General features: G+C 44.2%; 1 protein-coding gene across 14 annotated transcripts in view; it reads left to right on the top strand.

Annotated features, from left to right (window-relative positions):
- The window catches only part of KIF13A (kinesin family member 13A), a 199,991-nt gene that overhangs the window by 118,717 nt on the left and 61,494 nt on the right, over positions 1-19,780 (top strand). For 9 of the 14 annotated variants that reach the window (XM_044927488.2, XM_044927486.2, XM_044927481.2 and 6 more), the window contains exons 7-11: positions 349-436; positions 2,366-2,512; positions 3,398-3,510; positions 17,177-17,288; positions 17,670-17,882. In XM_044927488.2, the coding sequence (XP_044783423.2) occupies positions 349-436; positions 2,366-2,512; positions 3,398-3,510; positions 17,177-17,288; positions 17,670-17,882 (673 nt within the window). The remainder of the gene's footprint in view (positions 1-348; positions 437-2,365; positions 2,513-3,397; positions 3,511-17,176; positions 17,289-17,669; positions 17,883-19,780) is intronic. The other 5 variants (XM_044927484.2, XM_044927511.2, XM_044927508.2 and 2 more) reach the window with 1 other exon arrangement.

Raw genomic sequence — 19,780 nt, 5'->3', positions numbered from 1 at the left:
TTCGCTCCCCTCTCCCCACTCCATATGAAATTAAAGTTCATCTACTAAAACAAGTTAGCCTAACCTAGTATTCTGTGTGCTGGTTGTTTAGTTTGGGAGTAGAGATAGAATTTTTGAAATAGTATGTTACTTTAAATAGAAATCAAAGTATAAAAGACAGTCCTCATAAGGCATGCTGTTTTGCTAATCCAAGTAAAGTAGCTTTTAGAATAGTTTTTGATCATTAAAAGAAAAATTCTTTTGAAATTGCAATCTTAATTTCTGAGTACTTTTGCAAGTACTTTTTTTTAGAGAGAAAAGCTTCAGGTTGGGTATGATTAATTCATTCCTTTTTCCTTTCTCTTGAAGGAGTAGACAGTCTCTTAAAGTTCGAGAGCATAAAGTTTTGGGACCATATGTAGATGGTTTATCCCAACTGGCTGTCACTAGTTTTGAGGTAAGTGTCATTTAAAAAAAAAAGAAAGACATTAAAAGCTGACAGTAAATTGAAGTGTGTAGATCATGTTGAATATATTTTTATGTGAATGCTTTATAGCATATTGTTACAATTCATGGTCTTAGAAACCCAGTATCAACCACCTCAAACAGAAAATAAAGGCTTTTAATCACAGTCTTCAAGCCGCTTGATTTTGAAGGGTTTGCAGTGTTGCTGGGGGGCCCAGCATCCTGAGGTTGCTGAATATTTTCATGAATAACACTCTATTGAAATTCTCCTCCCTGAGGTTGCCAGTGATGTCCTTCTGGACAGATGTAAACACTATTTGGTAGTTATTTCAACCCTTTCTCTTTGACAGTGTCTCCAGTCTTAGTTTGCATTACTTTTCACTCTTCTGATTCTTCTGTTTTTCTGAATTGATCTCCCTCTGTTGACTGATCTGTTTCTTTTTCCTACTTCTTGACTTCTGTGCTTTCTCACATCCTGGCTTGATATTTTGTCTGTATTTTTATTGTCATTGCTCTGGGAATCCCATAAAAGAAAGCCTATCTGTTACCAAAGAATGCCGATAAATAAATGAGTAAACACATCTATCTACTTAGAAGCGCCATCTCTGTGTTATTTGTCTCCGCATCACTTCAGACTCAGTAGAACTAAAATTAATCTGTGAGGTAACTCTCTTCAGCCATTTAAACGTAGATAGTTTTAGTACTGCTTAAATCAGAAATAAAGGGCAGTTATCACTCCGTCATCAGTGAGATCCAGAAATTAACAAAGACGCCTATGACGGGAAAGTGCCAAGTCAGCACTTTTGCTTAGGTGCCTGGCTCAGCGTCACTGGGGGCAGTGACCGTCTCCTCCTGTCACTTATTAGTAAGAGCTGGGACATCCATGATTTGTATCCAGTTCTGCCTCTTAGTGGGCTCTCCAAGTGGCTCAGTGGTAAAGGATCCGCCTGCCAAGCAGAAGATGTGGGTTCCATCCCTGGGTCAGGAAGATCCCCTGGAGAAGGAAATGGCAACCCACTCCAGTATTCTTACCTGGGAAATCGTATGGACTGAGGAGCCTGGTGGGCTACAGTCCATAGGATTGCAAAAGAGTCTGACATGACTTAGCAACTAAAAAGCAAACAACTGCCTCTTATTAGATGTGGGAAGAGTTATTTGACCTCCATGAACTTCAGTGTCCTGTGTGTATAATCAGGTAAATACTTCTTTAGTAATATTCATCAAACATTGTTTAAGAGTCCTAGGTTCCGGGTGTTCTAAAGCAAGTTGTATAGAGTTGAATAAGGAAAATTCCCTGTCCTGGGAGAGCCACGGCGTTGGAAATTCACTGAGTGAAAATGTTAGTCATGCAGTCATCTCCAACTGTTTGCAGCCCCATGGACTGTAGCCCGCCAGCCTCCTCTGATCATGAGATTCTCCAGGCAAGAATACTGGAGTGGGTTGCCATTCCCTTCTCTAAGGGATCTTCCCAACCCAGGGACTGAACCCAAGACTCCTGCATTGCAGGCAGATTCTTTACCGTCTGAACCACCAGGGAAGCCCCTTGTTGGAAAAGGGAGGTTACTAATCATACAGGAGAGAGCTGTGCGAGAGAGTCAGAATAAAATAAGGTCATCATGGCTATTGAGTATCTGAGCACAGTAAATGTTAGCTCTTTTCTCCTTAGGAACTTGCAGAGGGAAAAATAGGTACTCAACAGAGAAAGAAGACAGTTGCAGTTTGGAAGGAATGGGTGAAACATTTCATCCACTAGAAAGCGCTGAGGGAGTGGGAGTTTGAGCCGGGCTCTGTGGAAGAGAGGTGGGAGGTTTACATGCAAGGGTGGTGACGGAATGCATCATAATGAGTACATCCACGGGTGGGCAGGACGCTGTTCTGAGGGGGTTTTTGCTCATAATGTTTTTCTTGTGCCTGCCTCTAGGACATTGAGTCATTGATGTCTGAGGGAAACAAGTCTCGGACGGTAGCTGCAACCAACATGAATGAAGAAAGCAGCCGCTCCCACGCCGTGTTCAACATCGTCATCACGCAGACACTGTTCGACCTGCAGTCTGGGGTGAGCGATCAGGTAGAACTTTGGGTGGCGGTGAAGGGACTCACAGTACCTGCCTGGGTGAACCGCTCCGTGGCTGGATTTGGTTCCCAAGAACGTTAAGCCAGCTCTTCTGGTTACTAGATCAGCTACTCTGCTTACATCATGTAATTTGTTAGGTCTTACTTTACATATGTAGGGCTCCCCTGATGGCTCTTTGGTAAGGAACCCACCTGCCAATGCAGGAGATGTGGGTTCGATCCCTGGGTCGAGGAGGTCCTGGAGAAAGAAATGGCGACCCACTCGAGTATTCTTGCCTGGGAAATCCCATGGACAGAGGAGCCTGGTGGGCTGTAGTCCATGGGGTCGCAAAAGGGTCAGACTCAGCGACTAAACAAAGCAACAGCTTTATATATAATGTTAGAAAACTGGAATCCTTGTATAAACTCTCTAAAGACATGATGCTTTCACCATACCACTTTAATATGTATCTTTCCATAGTGAAATTCCCCTAGAAACAGCTGGGTTTACCTCATAGTCATTAAAGAATATGAAAGAGGAAACCACGACATTCAGCCTAAATATAGCCTTTAAAAAAGAAAAGTGAGGTATTTGACCTGAATGTGCAGGAATCCTCACGTCCTGGAATGTACTCATAGACGCATAAAAGCTTTCTGAATATATCCTGGAAAGGCCAGTGCCCTTGCTACCCAGCTACAGAACAGAATCCCAGGCTGCCATACCAACTTTAATTTTTACCCTAAAGCTGCTAGTCCAAAGAACTCTTCTTACCGTTTAAGATCTTCTCAAGTTTGCCTCCTTAAAGCAAGATGGCTTCAGTGGTGGTGCTGACGTCTATGCAGGTGTGTGGTTTCTGCACTCATGTGTGGCTGTTGTTTCTCTCTCGTCTCCCACAACTAGAACTCAGGGGAGAAGGTGAGCAAGGTGAGCTTGGTGGACCTGGCGGGCAGCGAGAGAGTGTCTAAAACCGGAGCTGCGGGAGAGCGCCTGAAAGAAGGCAGCAACATTAACAAGTAAGGGGTCTGTGCGATTCCCACGGTAAACCCCAGCGTCCCACCAGCTTCCTGTGTGTCTGGGCAACTGGTCCCCTTATCAGGGGTCAGATGGCTCTGATCACAGGTGATTCAGAGTCTGTGTAGCTTTACTGAACTGGGTCGAAGAAAAACATCAGCCTGCCTTTGTTGAGATGCATGAGGTTTATTTAAGTGAAACAGCACGAGGCAGCCGGGCTCCAACATTGTCCATACAAACGCTCAGAATATCATTGTATAATGTAATTTCTCTTAGGTCAATGCAAGTTGTAGTTTTATAAATCAAATCATATCTTAGATCTAACTCTAGGAGCTTATTCTAAAGAGAAAATCTACTTCAACCCCCTCCATAAGGCTAACACTTGTCTTCCCTGGTGGCTCAGTGGTAAAAGAATCCACCTGCCAATGCAGAAGATGCAAGTTCAATCCCTGGATCAGGAAAATCCCCTGAAGAAGGAAATGGTAACCTAATCCAGTATTCCTGCCTGGGAAATCCCATGGACAGAGGAACCTGGTGGGCTACAGTCCGTGGGATCCCAAAAGAGTTGGACACGACTTAGCAACTAAACAACAAAAACAATAACTTCCCCCCAAAAGTAACAGTTACAGAGTAACTGCCATCCTGAAAGCTCATTCGTTGCCCTGAGTGCCTGTAGCGTGCCCGGGGATGTGAAGGCTGAAGGAGAGCTGAGGGGTACAAGGTGTGTAGGAACTGGCCCAGTGGACGAGGAGGTGAAGGCTTTCCACCTGGAAGATACAGCAAAGGCACAGATGAAGGATTTGCTCTTTTATTTTTTAAAATTATTTATTTGTTTGCATTGGTCTTAGTTGTAGCATGTAGGATCTTAGTTCCCCCGACCAGGGATCGAACCCACGTCCCCTGCATTGGAAGGTGGACTCTTAGCCATTGGACCACCAGGGAAGTCCCGAAGGACTGGTTCTTTGGGACGTGCTATCCAAGGATGCCCCTGATAAGCCAGAGACGTCTGTCTTCCCCAGCATGAGAGGGAGCACAGTTGGCCCTTTTAGGCATGTATGCTTGGGCAGGACTCCCCGGGTTCATTCCTGCCTCTCCTCCACTTACTAGATGCATATGTATCCTGGGCGAGTGAATGTACCTCTGTGTGCTTCATTTTTCTCATCTGTATAATGAGGACAATAATAGATCTGCTTCATTGAGTTGTTGGGGATTAAGTGCCCGGAATGTGCTTAAAACAATGCCTGACATGTAGTATGCACTGAAGAAATATTAATGGCTCTAGCTATTATTTTTATAGCTGTGTAAACAGCATAATCATTATTTCAGGTTCAGCAGAAAGAAACATGGTTTGTACTTGTATGTTTCTTTTGAGACATAATAAGTTGGGGTTTATATGTATACCATATAGCTGATTCACTTTGCCGTACAGTAGATACTGGCGCGACGTTGTAAAGCTGCTATACTCCAAGAAAAAATTAATGAAAAAGAAATAACTTGAGGTTTTGTTTAGGACAGAAGGGGACAAGAGGTAATAGATTCAGGAACATCTTTGTGCAGCTTGCATTACAAAATGGCACTAGCACATTGTAGTCTCACAAAAGTTTGCAAAAGTAGCGGTGAAATATCACCCCCTCTAACAAATGGACGTGGCTGTGCTCACTGCACAGGCTGCTGCTTGAGGGGGTCAACTCCCAGTCATTCTGTCTCTTGCTCTGATAACAAAGGATTTTGCTCTGCTGCATGACAAAGCATTGTAGGAGCCCAGACTGGCATACAGCTCTGCATTCTAAAAAAGGTGCAAGACAGGGTACTCTGCTCAGTGTTCTGTGCCAGCCTGGGTGGGAGGGGAGCTTAGGGAAGAATGGATACGTGGATAGGTATGGCTGAGTCCCTTTGCTCTCCACCTGAAACTCTCACAGCATTGTTCATCAGCTATACGCCAATATAAAACTAAAAGTTTTAAAAATACAGAAAAAAATAAATAAATGAGAGCAAGCACCAGGATGGGGAAACAGAGATGGGGGTGTGAGGAAGCAGGCACCAAAGAAAAGATTGTCAACCCCTCCTGGGGGTTTGTTTACTGGCGCTCAGCCACGCCAGCTGTTTGCCTGTGGCTGCGCCCTGGGGAACACGCTGGGAGTTCTCTGGATTCATGGAAACTTCGAGTATGGCTGGCCTTGATGAGTAAGAACCACTAACTCCATTGACCTCTTAATGGATCCTAGGCACTCTACTGTGTACTCTGTATGTAATAATTCACCTGAGCTTCATGTCACTGTTTTACAGATGAGGAAACCAAGGCAGAGAGCTGTTAAGTAATACATCCAAGGTCACAGGGCTCCAAGCGTGGCTCTTAGACTTGGTTGTAGGTAATTTGGCTCCAGAGCCAAGGCTCACTCGCTGAGCTGCCCAAGTGTTGTGTTGGCCTGGAAGAGTCCTGATTGATACATTTGTCCCAGAGGAAATATTAATAGTGCCCCCCCACCCCCGATTTGGACACTAAATTGTATAGTGTCTCAAACTGGACTACCTCAAGGCCACACATAACATGATTTAAATATTCCAGCTACTAGCTCTTTTCCATTATGACTTAATGAATTGAATGGATTTCTCTTAGCATCCTGCTGTCTTTCCTTATGTGGCTCTTTCACAAATGGATGTATGTATTCCTTACTACTAGTCTGTGAGATACCTACATTTTTAGGGTGGTTTTTAATTTGGGGACACTTTCACATGCATTATTTCATGTGAGGTTCATTATATGTATTTACATCTCTGTTTAAAGATGAGGAAACTGATGGTTGGAAATATACATTTATATCATATGAATAAAAGCTGAGTAGGCCTCTACTATGTGTCTGGAACATTAGATGTCGGGATGCAAGAGGAACTTTATTGTTGACAGAATATTGCCTCCTTGCCCCCCAAATACATCCAAGTCCTAATTCCCAAAACGTGCATAGATTACCTCACAAATGGATTTTGCAGGTATCATTAAATTAAAGATGTTGCGATGAGATTATTTGGGTCAGTTCAGTGCAGTTGAGTTCAGTTGCTCAGTTCTGTCCGACTCTTTGTGACCCCATGGACTGCAGCACACCAGGCCTCCCTGTCCATCACCTACTCCCAGAGCTTGCTCAAACTCAGGTCCATCGAGTCAGTGATGCCATCCAACCATCTCATCATCTGTCATCCCCTTCTTCTCCCCCCTTCAATTTTTCCCAGCATCAGGTTCTTTTCCAATGAGTCAATTCTTCGCAGCAGGTGGCCAGAGTACTAGAGCTTCAGCTTCAGCATCAGTCCTTCCAATGAATATTTAGGGTTTATTTCCTTTAGGATTGACTGGTGGGATCTCCTTGCAGTCCAAGGGACTCTCAAGAGTCTTCTCCAACACCACAGTTCAAAAGCACCTTTTTAGTGCTCAGCTTTCTTTATGGTCCAGCTCTCATATTCATACATGACTACTGAAAAAAGCATGGCTTTGACTAGACGGACCTGTGTTGGCAAAGTAATGTCTCTGCTTTTTAATATGCTGTCTAGGTTGGTCATAACTTTTCTTCCAAGGAGCAAGCATCTTAATTTCATGGCTGCAGTCATCATCTGCAGTGATTTTGAAGCCCAAGAAAATAAATCTCTCACTGTTTCCATTGTTTCCTCATCTATTTGCCATGAAGTGATGGGACCAGATGCCATGATCTTAGTCTTTTGAATGTTGAGTTTTAAGCCAGCCATTTCACTCTTCTCTTTCACTTTCATCAAGAGGCTCTTTAGTTCTTCTTCCCTTTCTACCATAAGGGTGGTGTTATCTGCATATCTCAGGTTATTGATATTTCTCCCAGAAATCTTGATTCCAGCTTGTGCTTCATCCAGCCCAGCATTTTGCATGATATATTCTGCATGTAAGTTAAATAAGCAGGGTGACAATATATAGCCTTGACATACTGCTTTTCCCAATTTGGAACCTGTCCGTTGTTCCATGTCTGGTTCTAACTGTTGCTTCTTGACCTGCATACAGATTTCCCAGGAGGCAGGTAAGGTGGTCTGGTATTCCCATGTCTTTAAGAATTTTCCACAATTTGTTATGATCCACACAGTCAAAGGCTTTAGCATAGTCAATAAAGAAGAAGTATATGTTTTTCTGTAACTCTCTTGCTTTTTTGATGAACCAATGGATGTTGGCAATTTGATCTCTGGTTCCTCTGCCTTTTCTAAGTCCAGCTTGAACATCTGGAAGTTCTCAGTACACATACTGCTGAAGCCTGGCTTGGAGAATTTTCAGCATTACTTTGCTAGCATGTGAGATGAGTGGATCTGTTGTAATCACAGAGCTCCTTACAAGTGAAGGGAGGTCGGAGAGCCAGTGTCCGAGTGACGTGGGGTGAGCAGGACCTCATAGCTCACTGCTCACGTGTGGATGGAGGGAGGGGCCATGAGCCAAGAGATGGGGGTACCCATGGAAGCTGGAAAAGGCAAGGAAACCGTTAGCACAGAGAAACCCATTCTGGACTTCCAGCTTCCAGAACTATAAGATGATTTGTGTGGTTTTGAGCCACTACCCCTGTGATTATTTCTTATAGCATCATCACTGCTCTCGAAGAGGAACACATAGGTTGAGATACAGTAAGTTATTAATACTTTATCTGAAAAAGCAAAGGCACATTAGAAGTGCTATATCACCCAGCACTGAAGCATGAAAATGTTTTTTTTAAGACACATTTACCAGCCCATGGGTGTCTGCCAAGTTGGTCTTGTGCTTTTCCCAAAATAACTGGCTCGAAGGGAGTGGAGCTGCGTCTGAACCTTTTCCCTTGAAGCTCAGTCCAGGGCTGTTTTCATCCCTCCACCTGTCTCTCTCAGCTCCCTGAGTGGGTCCATGTATGCCAGGCACCCACCACGGATCCAGGTCTCCACCAGGTATTGTCTAGCTCTCCACGTGGTCTCTGGTTTAATGAGACATCTCACAGTATGACCTTGCCATGAAGTCTGCACAGCTGTCTTAGAGACTTTCATAGAAAGAGGGGCCCACAGGCCTTTACCTGCAGTTCCAGAATCCATAGTGAAGTCACTCAGTCATATCTGACTCTTTGTGACCCCATGGACTGTAGCCCACCAGGCTCCTCTGTCCATGGAATACTCCAGGGAAGAATACCCTAGTAGGTTGCCATGTCCTTCTCCAGGGGATCTTCCTGACCCAGGGATCGAACCCCAGTCTCCCACACTGCAGGCAGACTACCATCTGCGCCACCAGGGAAGCCAAAGTGCTCTGAAAACCAAATGCTTTTCCTGTTTCCTTCATAGTTCACTTGTTGGTGAACCCTCATCTGAACTCAATGAGGTCTTTATCTTCACATATGGTCTTTATTTACTCGTTTAGTGTGGCCATTCATATGTTTAGCTGTAGAAATGTTCATGGATTTTACTGTGGGCTGCTCTCCCAGATCCCCCTGGTGGTCATATGTAAAAGTGTATGCGCTGAACTTCCTAAAATCCAAAAACATTCTGAATTTCAAAACAAACATGGCCCTAAGGCTATCAGATAAGAGATAAATGGACCTGTACTGTTTTGCTCTGTCTAGCAAATAAGTGTCAAACACTGACTGGGGATGAGAAGAAAGGGGTGACTAAGATGAGACCCTGGCCTCGGGAAGTTCAAGGTCCAGTCAGGAAGGAGATCTTTGGTGGCGGAGTGGAAGAAGAGAGGGAGTGATATTAATACATTAAGTGTCATAAAACTCACACACAAGGTGTGGTGGGGTCATGAATGACAACACAGCCGGAAGATTTGGGAGGCTTCCCAGAGGAGACACGGGAGTTTCTTAGTTACAGAAACTAAGGGTGTGACCCTTTTGTGCCTCAGTTTCCTCACCGGTAAAATGTGGATGAGGAAACACTCTGAGTAGGGCTGTTGTGGGGATTCAATTAGTGACGACTTATTGCCCACTTCGAACAGGCCTACCCGTCGGAAGCTCTCTGTAAGTGTGTCCTAGTAACGAAAATAAATCATGTATCAAAACTGCTGCCCATTAGTTCCACAAATGGCTTTCTAAGCCTTAACGTCAGTGCCCAGTGGAGGGCTAAAATGAAGGAACTCTGACATGTTTCCTGAGCTTTCTCTCGGCCGCCTATTGGGGTTTCTTTGGATGAAACACAAATAATCCTCTTAAGCAGACCTGGCGGGGACTTCACACAGACATTAGTGTCTGCTTAATGGGCTGTGGATTTAAGAGCTCCATCTCTCCTTAAGCTCTTAAGAGCTTAACAGCGCACATTATTCCTTCACATGGAGCACCAAGGCACTGTGTGGCTGCTCCGCCGCGGCCTGTTCAGGGCTGGGGAGGGAGGGGTCGTCTGGAGACCGTCTTCGCAGAGGACACACCTGGCACTCCGTCTGCTGTTCGCCCTTCTACTGAGGGTGGAAGGACAAAGTCTTTCCCTGCTGCTGGAGCCTGACTGGTTCAGCTTCTCTGAGAATTCACTTATATCATGGGACACTCTCATACCCCGAGGGATGTCACCAAAGATGGTTCTGTTTTATCCTCAGCAACAGCCAACCTTTAAATGCCAACAGTATTCATCTAATGAGTATCTTTCCCAGCCTTTTTTCTATTTCAGTTACTGCGGTTAATAGAGTATATACCAAACATTTCTAAAAAATGGGTTCTACTGAACACTTGTTCGAGGGATATTAATATATGTTATCCCTAGGATTCTGTCTTATATTTTATATTGTCATAAATTTTAAGTACTGTATTTCTAATGTTTCACGTGACCCAGTCCTCCTTTTTTTCTTCTTGAGTACCCTCCACGACGCTTGTTGATTTCTTCTCGGAAACCTCATGTCAGTGGGTTTTGCCTGCATAACTCGACATGAGCTTGTATCTCGGAAGAGTAAAAGTGGCCTGCCTTCTGTCCATTATTCAAGGGCAGGTGGTGGTACTTGTTAATTTACCACTTGTACCTTGAATGGTCTGCGTATGTGAAGAAAGATATCCACAAATCTTAACACAAAGAGACCCATAAACGACACAGCAAAAATCTGCTCCTGGAAGGTAGCAGCCACATCTTTGGGGCAATGTGCCATTGTCCCTTTAGGCTCTCTCAAAGAATTCTTGTGAAATACTAGTTCCTCAGGTGGCTCTAGGGAGAAAATGACCCCTAGATAAATAATTTGGAGAAAGATTACTCATAAAACCTTCCTTCAGAGGGACTTCCCTGGTGGTCCAGTGGCTAATACTCTATGTTCCCAATGCTGGGGGCATGGGTTTGACCCCTGGTCAGGGAACTAGATCCCACATGCTGCAACTGAAGATCCCACATCCCACAGTTAAGACTCAGCGTGGCCAAATAAACTAAACAATATTTCAGGGCCTCCCTCGTGGCTCGGTGGTAAAGAATCTGCCTGCCAATCCAGGAGACATGAGTTTGTTCCTTGGTCTTGGAAGATCCCACATGCCGTGGGGCAACTAAGCTCTTGAGTGAGCACAGCTACTGAGCCCACCCACCCTGGAGCCCGTACTCTACAACAGGAGAAGCCACGGTAATGAGAAGCCCACACACCACAATTAGAGAGTAGCTCCCAGTCTCCGAAACTAGAGAAAAGCCCGCCCAGCAATGAAGACCCAGCACAGCCAAAAATAAATAAATAATTTTTTTTAATATTTAAAAAAAACAACAACAGCAAATCTTCCTTTGGAGATTCCCAGTGCTAAAAGCTCTGAGAACCTGCCATGAATCTCATATAACTCTATCATTCTTGATTTTACTTGATGTCAGAATTCTAGGTATAACATTTTAAAGTGTCCAGAACAAATGTGCAAAAGAACCTGTTTTTGGAAATGTTAGGACAGGCTTTTGAATTATACCACAATCATTGGAATGGAAATGAGATTGGGAATGACACTCATTGGGTGAACATTGGATTTAATGATTTCATCAGTCACTGGATAACAGTGGTGAGTGGAAGTGAGGCCCATACTGTAGATACCACTGTTTTCTTTCCTGTCATATGACGGTGCTGTCCTCTCCCCATAATTTGCCACATTTTGCATTTCTCCTTTCTGGTAAGGAGTGGGGACTTTCTGGGGAGGAGTGCTAAACTCTGTGCCACTAACTTGATCACTTTTCAGCTAATTCTGTAAAAGCCAAGGATTACATTCTGCTGCCAGCAACAGAAGGAGAAGGAAATGGCAACCCACTCCCGTACTCTTGCCTGAAAAATCCCATGGACAGAGGAGCCTGGTAGGGTACAGTCCATGGGGTTGCTAAGAGTTGGAGATTACTGAGTGACTTCACTTTTCACACACTGGAGAAGGAAATGGCAACCCACTCCAGTATTCTTGCCTGGAGAATCCCAGGGACAGAGGAGCCTGGTGGGCTGCCCTCTATGGGGTCGCACATAATCGGACATGACTGAAGCGATGCAGCAGCAGCAAGCAACTAAAACCACTCCAGTGACAACCAAGTGATGAGTTCATCCTTCTTACTTAAAAAGAAGTCCAGAGGTTGGTCCAGTACCTCAGAAATGCCATCAGGCACACAGCTGTACTAACCTTAGTGTGTGTTCATGTGGTTCTCCCGATCCCAAGGCAGCTCTACCATTTTAGGCATCGTATCCACGTCTTTGTTCCAAACAAGATGGGGAAAGGACCTCTAGCTTCTATAAGCTGAATATGTGCCTTTTTATCCAGAGAACCATAACTTGCTTGGAAGCCCCTCCCACAAATGTCTCCCTCTCTGCATCTCATTGGCAAGAACTGTGCTTCATGGCTTCTCCAAGCTGCAGAGGACTCTGTAGAGTTCTTAGCTTGACGTGTGCTTCCCAGCATATTCAAGTGTCCGTTAGCAAGTGAGAAAGGGAAAATGGGTATTGGGCCAATAGCCCAATAGCCACTAATTCAAAACCATCATTGAATTAGTCCTTTCTAGAAAGAGGTTCGTGTTCTGTTCTTCAGTGTATTCTAGATTCCCTGTAACTTAGTAAATATTGAATGCATGCTTATTGTAAGCAAGGCACAGTCATCTCTGCTACCAAGGTGATCACAGTCTATAGAAAGAGAAATACACACCTGGCTCTGATAAAGTTTCATAAGTACTACACTTATGATCTTAGAAAAAAGTAACTGGAAACATGGTAAAATAAATTTGAAATCCATCCTAGACAATACAGGTAACTCACGTCACATCATATCTACTCCTATGGGAAGGAATCTGATGATTAGAGTTTCAAGGGAACTAGGTTTAAGGAAGGTATCAGTTCAGTTCGGTCGCTCAGTCGTGTCTAACTTTGCGACCCCATGGACTGCAGCATGCCAGGCTTCCCTGTCCATCACCAGCTTCCGGAGCTTGCTCAAACTCTTGTCCATTGAGTCGGTGATGCCATCCAACCATCTCGTCCTCTGTCGTCCCCTTCTCCTCCCGCCTTCAGTCTTTCCCAGCATCAGGGTCTTTTCCAATGAGTCAGTTCTTTGCATCAGGTGGCTAAAGTACTGGAGTTTCAGCTTCAGCATCAGTCCTTCCAATGAATATTCACGACTGATTTCCTTTAGGATGGACTGGTTGGATCTCCTTGCAGTCCAAGGGACTCGAAAGACTCTTCTCCAACACCACAGTTCAAGAGCATCAGTTCTTTGACACTCAGCTTTCTTTATAATCCAACTCTCACATCCATACATGACTACTGGAAAAACCATAGCTTTGACTAGACAAAAGAAAAGCAAAAAAAAAAAAAAAGTTGGAATATGACAATTTTTTTTCAATGAGTTACTTTATTTTGCTTTTGATCCACCTAAGTTTTATTTACTTTCTTTTTGGTCCCGAATTCTCCCTTGTTATAGATAGTTGTTTATAGATGTCATCTCCTGGCTTAAGTCTTCCTTCCTCCCAGCCAGCCCCTCTCCCTTCTCCTCCCCAGCACCATGGCCAAGAATTTATGGTGAGAGATTTACTGATTAGGAGCTTCCTCACTATCTCCAGGCTTCCCAGGTGGCACTAGTGGTAAAGATTCCGCCACTCAATGCAGGAGACATAAGAGATGCCGGTTCAGTCCCTGGGTCGGGACGATCCCCTGGGGGAGGGCATGGGAACCCACTCCAGTATTCTTGCCTGGAGAATCCCATGGACAGAGGAGCCTGGTGGACTGTAGTCCAGGGGGTAGCACAGGATCGGATATGACTGAAGCAATTAAGCACGCACCCACGCACACCATCTATACCTCCAGCAAGTTCAGAAAAGGAACAGTGATCTGCTAGAATTAGAAAGATTCCTTTTCAGCCCCTAAAATTGGCCAAGAAACTCCCACCCATTCTGATATCGGTGAGCTGTTCATTTGCCTCCAGGCTGAGATGACAGGACTAGCAGGATCCATAATTAGTGATTTTGTTATATTTTAAGATCCCTGGAAGTAAAATTTCCATTAAAATATATAAGCCTGGTGTTCAACTTTCAGACATTGAACTTTCAAATGGTGTTTAGGATTCTAGAAGCCCCCAGATCACTGCTTCTAGGTGAGACCTGGTAGGGGGTGTTGGCATGGACCCCTTGTCACTGGCGATCTGGTGACCTCTCAGTCATCACTGAGTCCCACTCACTCTGCAGCTTATTTCTTTTTGTTCCAAGGAGACCATAATAGGTTTAAATGAAGTTCTTATTTTGAGGATGTCCACACTGTTAGGTAAAGAGTGTGGCCTCTGAGTGATAAGCTTCTCTAACTGAGCAAGTTATATAGAGCTGTCAGTTCAGTTGCTCAGTTGTGTCTGACTCTTTGCGACCTCATAGATTGTTGCATGCCAGGCTTCCCTGTCCATCATCAACTCCCAAAGCTTGCTCAAACTCATGTCCATCGAGTCGATGATCCCATCCAATTATCTCATCCTCTGTCATCCCCTTTGTCTCCTGCCTTAAATCTTTCCCAGCATCAGGGTCTTTTCCAATGAGTCAGTTCTTCGCATCAGGTGGCCAAAGTATTGGAGTTTCAGCTTCAGCATCAGCCCTTCTAATGAATATTCAGGACTGATCTCCTTTAGGATTGACTGGTGGGATCTTCTTGCAGTCCAAGGGACTCTCAAGAGTCTTCTTCAACACCACAGTTCAAAAGCATCAATTCTTCGGCGCTCAGCTTTCTTTATAGTCCAACTCTCACATCCATACATGACTACTGGAAAAACCATAACTTTGACTAGATGGACCTTTGTTGGCTTGTGTAGTTATATAGAGCTTATATATAAACTTGTTCAGTTATATAGAGTTGTAGGACCACTGTTAACCTCAGAGTTGCTGATATTGACCCTTGAGTCTCTGAGCTCTTTATGGATGGTATGAATTAAAGTAATTTCTGCTGCATATGGGTATTAAAAATCAGGAATAGTCCAAGGGATTGCTTCCAAATGAGAATTCCATTTCAGTAGTTGCAAAATGTGAAAAATGCCCTATATTCTTTTTCTAGGCAGAAATGTGTTTTTGCCTTATATTGAACTCTTTTTTCCTCTATTTCATATAGGTCATGCACATTTTTCTTTCTTAAAATTGTTAGCCATTGGTTGGGGACCTCCCTTCCTGGACCAGGGATTGAACCCATGTCCCCTGCATTGGCAGGCAGATTCTCATCCACTGTACTACTAGGGACGTTCCTCATTCAGCTTTAAGAAAAGTAAAAGACATTTTCACCAAGAACTTTATTTAACAATGTAGTCACTAATTGAACTTTCTGGCTAACCCAATAACTATGCAAGGACCTTATTTTCAAGAGGACACACCTGAAGCTCTGCTGGACATGAATTGGATGGTGGGGGGCACTATATAACCCAGGACAGTGGCTTTTTGTGTTTGGCTTCTTTCTCTTATCATTTTCAAGGTTCTTCATGTTATCGCACGTGTCAGAACGTCATTCCTCTCATACGGCTGAATACTGCTCCGCTGCAAGGACATATCACATTTTATTCTTCCCTTCATTATTCAATGGACATTTGAGCTGGTTCCACACTGTTGGCTGTTGTGACTATCGCTGCTATGAAATTCTTATGCAAGTTTTTGTATGGACATATGTTTTCGTTTCTCTTGGGGTGGATTTGTTTAACTTTTAAATTTGTCAATTATGATGTACATCTTTATGTCACTTGGCAATAACGGCTGTTAGTTATTAAAATTCTGGCTCATTTTCTGCCTCTTGGCATTGCTTTGTATTTCAGTGACTTCTCCAGTGACTCACCTTTGGAGAATGTTATTTTGTGGGAAATATGGTTTTACTCCTTTCAGCTTATTTAATGGAAACCTACTGTTAACCTTAGGAAGAAAGCTGTGTTGTCGTTCACTTGCTAACCTCTAGTCGCCTGCTGATCTTCCTGGTTTTTATAAATAAGTAATAGCATTTAATTTTTTCATCATTTACAAAACCTTTTGTCTTTGTGGTATCATGTTACCTTCCTAGCAGTCCCGAGAGATGTCCTGAGACTGATCTTTTCTGGCTGCTAAACTTGGAGTCCAGTTGATTTCTTTTAAAAGAACAGTTGGTACTTAACTATGATATGAGGCTGTCCTTCATTCTTCAACACCACAAATCTGTTGTTTCCATGGTGATCTTTTTTCCAAGTACAGAGAATATGTATTAACCACCAGTGAGGTTCCCAGGTGGCGCAGGTGGTAGAGAACCTGCCTGCCAATGCAGGAGACATAAGAGATGTGGGTTTGAGCCCTGGGTCAGGAAGATCCCCTGGAGGAGGGCACAGCAACCCGCTCTAGTATTCTTGCCTGGAGAAGCCCATGGATAGAGGAGCGTGGCAGGCTGCAGTCTATGGGGTCACAGAGTTGGACACGACTGAGTGACTAACACTTTCACTTCCACCAAGGGAAGTTCATTAGCCTACACCAGTGGTTCTCAGACTCTACTTGCGTTAGAATCTTCTGGAAGGCTTGTTGAAGCTCAGTTTCCTGACTCAGTAGGTCTGCATGGGTCTGGAGATAGTGCGTTTCTAACAAGGTCTCAGGTCATGTTGATGCTGCTGGTCCCAGCACCATTTTGAGACTCATAGGCCTGGCAGCTGAATGTATGTATCACTTTGTGTATTGTTCAGCCAGCGCTTCTCAAAATTTAATGTGCACGTGAATCGCCTGAAGATACCTTTAACTGGTTGTGACTCAGTAGGCCTGGGAAAGCTTCCAGGATTCTGTTTGGGTGGTTCTTTGTTTTTGTTAAACCAAGGTAACTCCACATTGAAAAAAGCTTGCCAGCTTTAAGCAGATGAACAGGATATACCTTGTAACCTGTGGTGGAAGTATGCTTTACAAGTTACATGGTTACTCCTAGAAAATCAGAGGCCAGAGTAGTCCTGGTTAGACTCAAAGAGCAGATGGTTGAGACTTTAAACATAATATTCAGAGTAAATTATAATTCTCTTGAGGAATCTTTTAAATGTATGTTTCCAGGTTCTGAAATGTTTCACAGCTCCTGTCTCTTGAACAAAATAGATTCTACAGGGATTCTAAATTCATTCTTTTAAACTAAGGGAGTTACTTTTTGTTTTTCATTTTCTCAGCTTCTCCACGAATGAAGACTTGATGAGATCAACTTTAAGGACTTACTGTTTTGCATAATTTTATACTTAGTACCTGGAAGGATTATTATATAAACAAAATAAATTCTCCATAAAACTAATTTTTTTCTTTTTTTCTTGGCAGATCACTTACAACCTTGGGGTTGGTTATCTCATCGCTAGCTGACCAGGCAGCTGGCAAGGGTAAAAACAAATTTGTGCCTTATCGCGACTCAGTCCTCACTTGGCTGCTTAAGGTAATTCATTGCTCTCGTGTTCTTTTCCAGCTAGAAATTGGCTGTTTCAGTAGTGACAGCTGACAGATGTGTGCAAAGCTAACCAAAGACAGCACAGCGAACTTCTGACGGTAGTTACTATGATCCCTAAACACGCAAGGACGAAGACTCATTCCCGTTGCCATTTTTCCATTGTAAGGCCGTTTGACAGGCATTGTGCTTTGATGTGAATAGAGAGAGATCACCGTTCCTCTTGTCACAAAATTTTTTGTGAAATAGAAGCCCGTTTCCACATCAGGTTCTCTTCACAGAGAAGGTCATCTGCACACATTTGCTGCTTCCCTCTTGCATTGTGCCTGGAACAGGCCCTGTTTCTAAGATGCTATTTGAAATATGTTGCAGGACAATCTGGGGGGCAACAGCCAGACCTCCATGATCGCCACCATTAGCCCAGCAGCAGACAACTACGAAGAGACCCTCTCCACGCTGAGATACGCAGATCGGGCCAAAAGGATTGTTAACCATGCTGTGGTGAATGAGGATCCCAACGCGAAGGTCATCCGGGAACTTCGGGAAGAGGTGGAGAAACTGAAGGAGCAGCTCTCACAGGCTGAGGTACGGTGAGCCCAGCGCTCCCTGTGATCCAGGCTCCCTGGCTCCTGGTGTCTGAATGTCGAAGATGAGCTCGCTCGCAGTTCAGCTCCCCTCGTGTCCTTCAGCAGTGCTGAGCTGATGAGCATCTTCTCTGTGCTAAGCACGGGGAGGACAACGAGCATGAGATGCAAGGCTGCATCCCAGGCACTGACAGTCGAGGAAGCAGTTAAGAGAGTTGCTGCCACTGCCTGACTGTTTCAGGCAGTCAGTTGGTCCTTCACACTCTTCTAGTGTGAAATCCTAAGACCCAAAGGTGCTGCTTTGATTAACATTGTAGATGACAACTTCCACGTGGCCTTGCCATTTTCAGAGAGGTTAGCTCTGTATCATCTGGTCATTAAGTCGGGCAGACAAGGTAGTCAAGAATAATTAGCATTAGGAGTAAATCATTTTGTGTTTGGTTCATTTGTATCAGCTCCTGACAGGGAACCAAATCACTTTTACATTGTTACCATCTTTCCTTGGCTTTACCCAGACTTCATAATCATACCCACTTCCCAGTAGCTGTTGCCAGGGGAGGCACTGTCTCACTGCACTAGATGGGGGCCAAGTGCCTCAACTTCAGTTACATGCTTCTGCCTGCCAGGACTCGGGTGTGTACTCCAGGCTTCTGAGTTCACCTTCCTTCATCCTGCTGTCTTCTGACCCCACAGACAAAGGGAGGTCAGACCTGAAGATTCTATCTACTGCTGATCATGGAGTTGCATTGTAACTGTTTGCTTACATGTCTTTCTCCTCTTCTGGGCCACCGGTTCCTCAAGTGCAGGAAGCATGTTTTATTAATTGTGTTTATCCCTAGTACAACAGCGATACTGGAAAGCACTTAGCACAATGAGCTGCCCATGGGAAGTGCTCAATAAATGGTGCTCTTTTTTATTATCATTCTAATTATCACTGAGTGCCTCAAGCTTAATTTGTTTTTCATTGATGCCAAGCAGGGTAGTAGAACACTTGGAAAATTAAAATGCTGATAAACTGTGATGAGAGTCATTCCTCGGAGGAGCGCGATGACTCTGGAGTTTGTCTGTAGGTGGATCATCTCTGTCCTCCCTCCTGTCTCTGAATCTGCATTTCTGCTATGACCCTGTAATCCAGGCCTGGTAGCCAGAACAGTGCCTGGCCAAAGGGGTAGACCAGAGGAACCACAGCAGGTTCACGTCGTAGCTCAGTTGTGTTTGACTCTTTGCAACTCCGTGGACTGCAACATGCCAGGCTTCCCTGTCCTTCACTATCTCCTGGAGTTTGCTCAAACTCACATCCATTGAGTCAGTGATGCCATCCAACCATCTCATCCTCTGTTGTCCCCGGCTCCTCCTGCCTTCAGTCTTTCCCAGCATCAGGATCTTTTCTAATGAGTTGGCTCTTTGAATCAAGTGGCCAAAGTACTGGAGCTTCAGCTTCAGCAGCAGTACTTCCAGTGAATATTCGGGTTGATTTCCTTTAGGATTGACTGGTTTGATCTCCCTGCTATCCAGGGGACTCTCAAGAGTCTTCTTTAGCACCACAGTTAAAAGCATCAATTCTTTGATGCTCAGCCTTCACATAGAATTTTCATGTGTGTCCCCTTGGACCCAGCACTGAATGTCACTCTCAGGTTCTGTTAACACAGTGAGACACAGTTAACAACATCCTCAGCCAGACCCACATCATCGCCACTTCAGCTTCCAGTCCAAGTTCTGACATCTTTCTTATTTGTAGGGTTATCCTTTGCAGAGCCTCATGTTACTACAGAGTGTCATAAAAACATATGGGGGCCAAGAAAAGGCCCCCCGAGATTTCTTAAGCTGTATGTCTATATTTAGACCTCTTAATTATTCTCACTGAGCAAACTCAGAGGGAAATTACTGCCTTTTTAACCA

Source organism: Bubalus bubalis, chromosome 2 (assembly GCF_019923935.1).
Source record: "Bubalus bubalis isolate 160015118507 breed Murrah chromosome 2, NDDB_SH_1, whole genome shotgun sequence".
Lineage (NCBI taxonomy): Eukaryota > Metazoa > Chordata > Mammalia > Artiodactyla > Bovidae > Bubalus > Bubalus bubalis.
The sequence above is the reverse complement of the archived record's forward strand: the minus strand, read 5'-3'. Positions and strand labels throughout refer to the sequence as shown.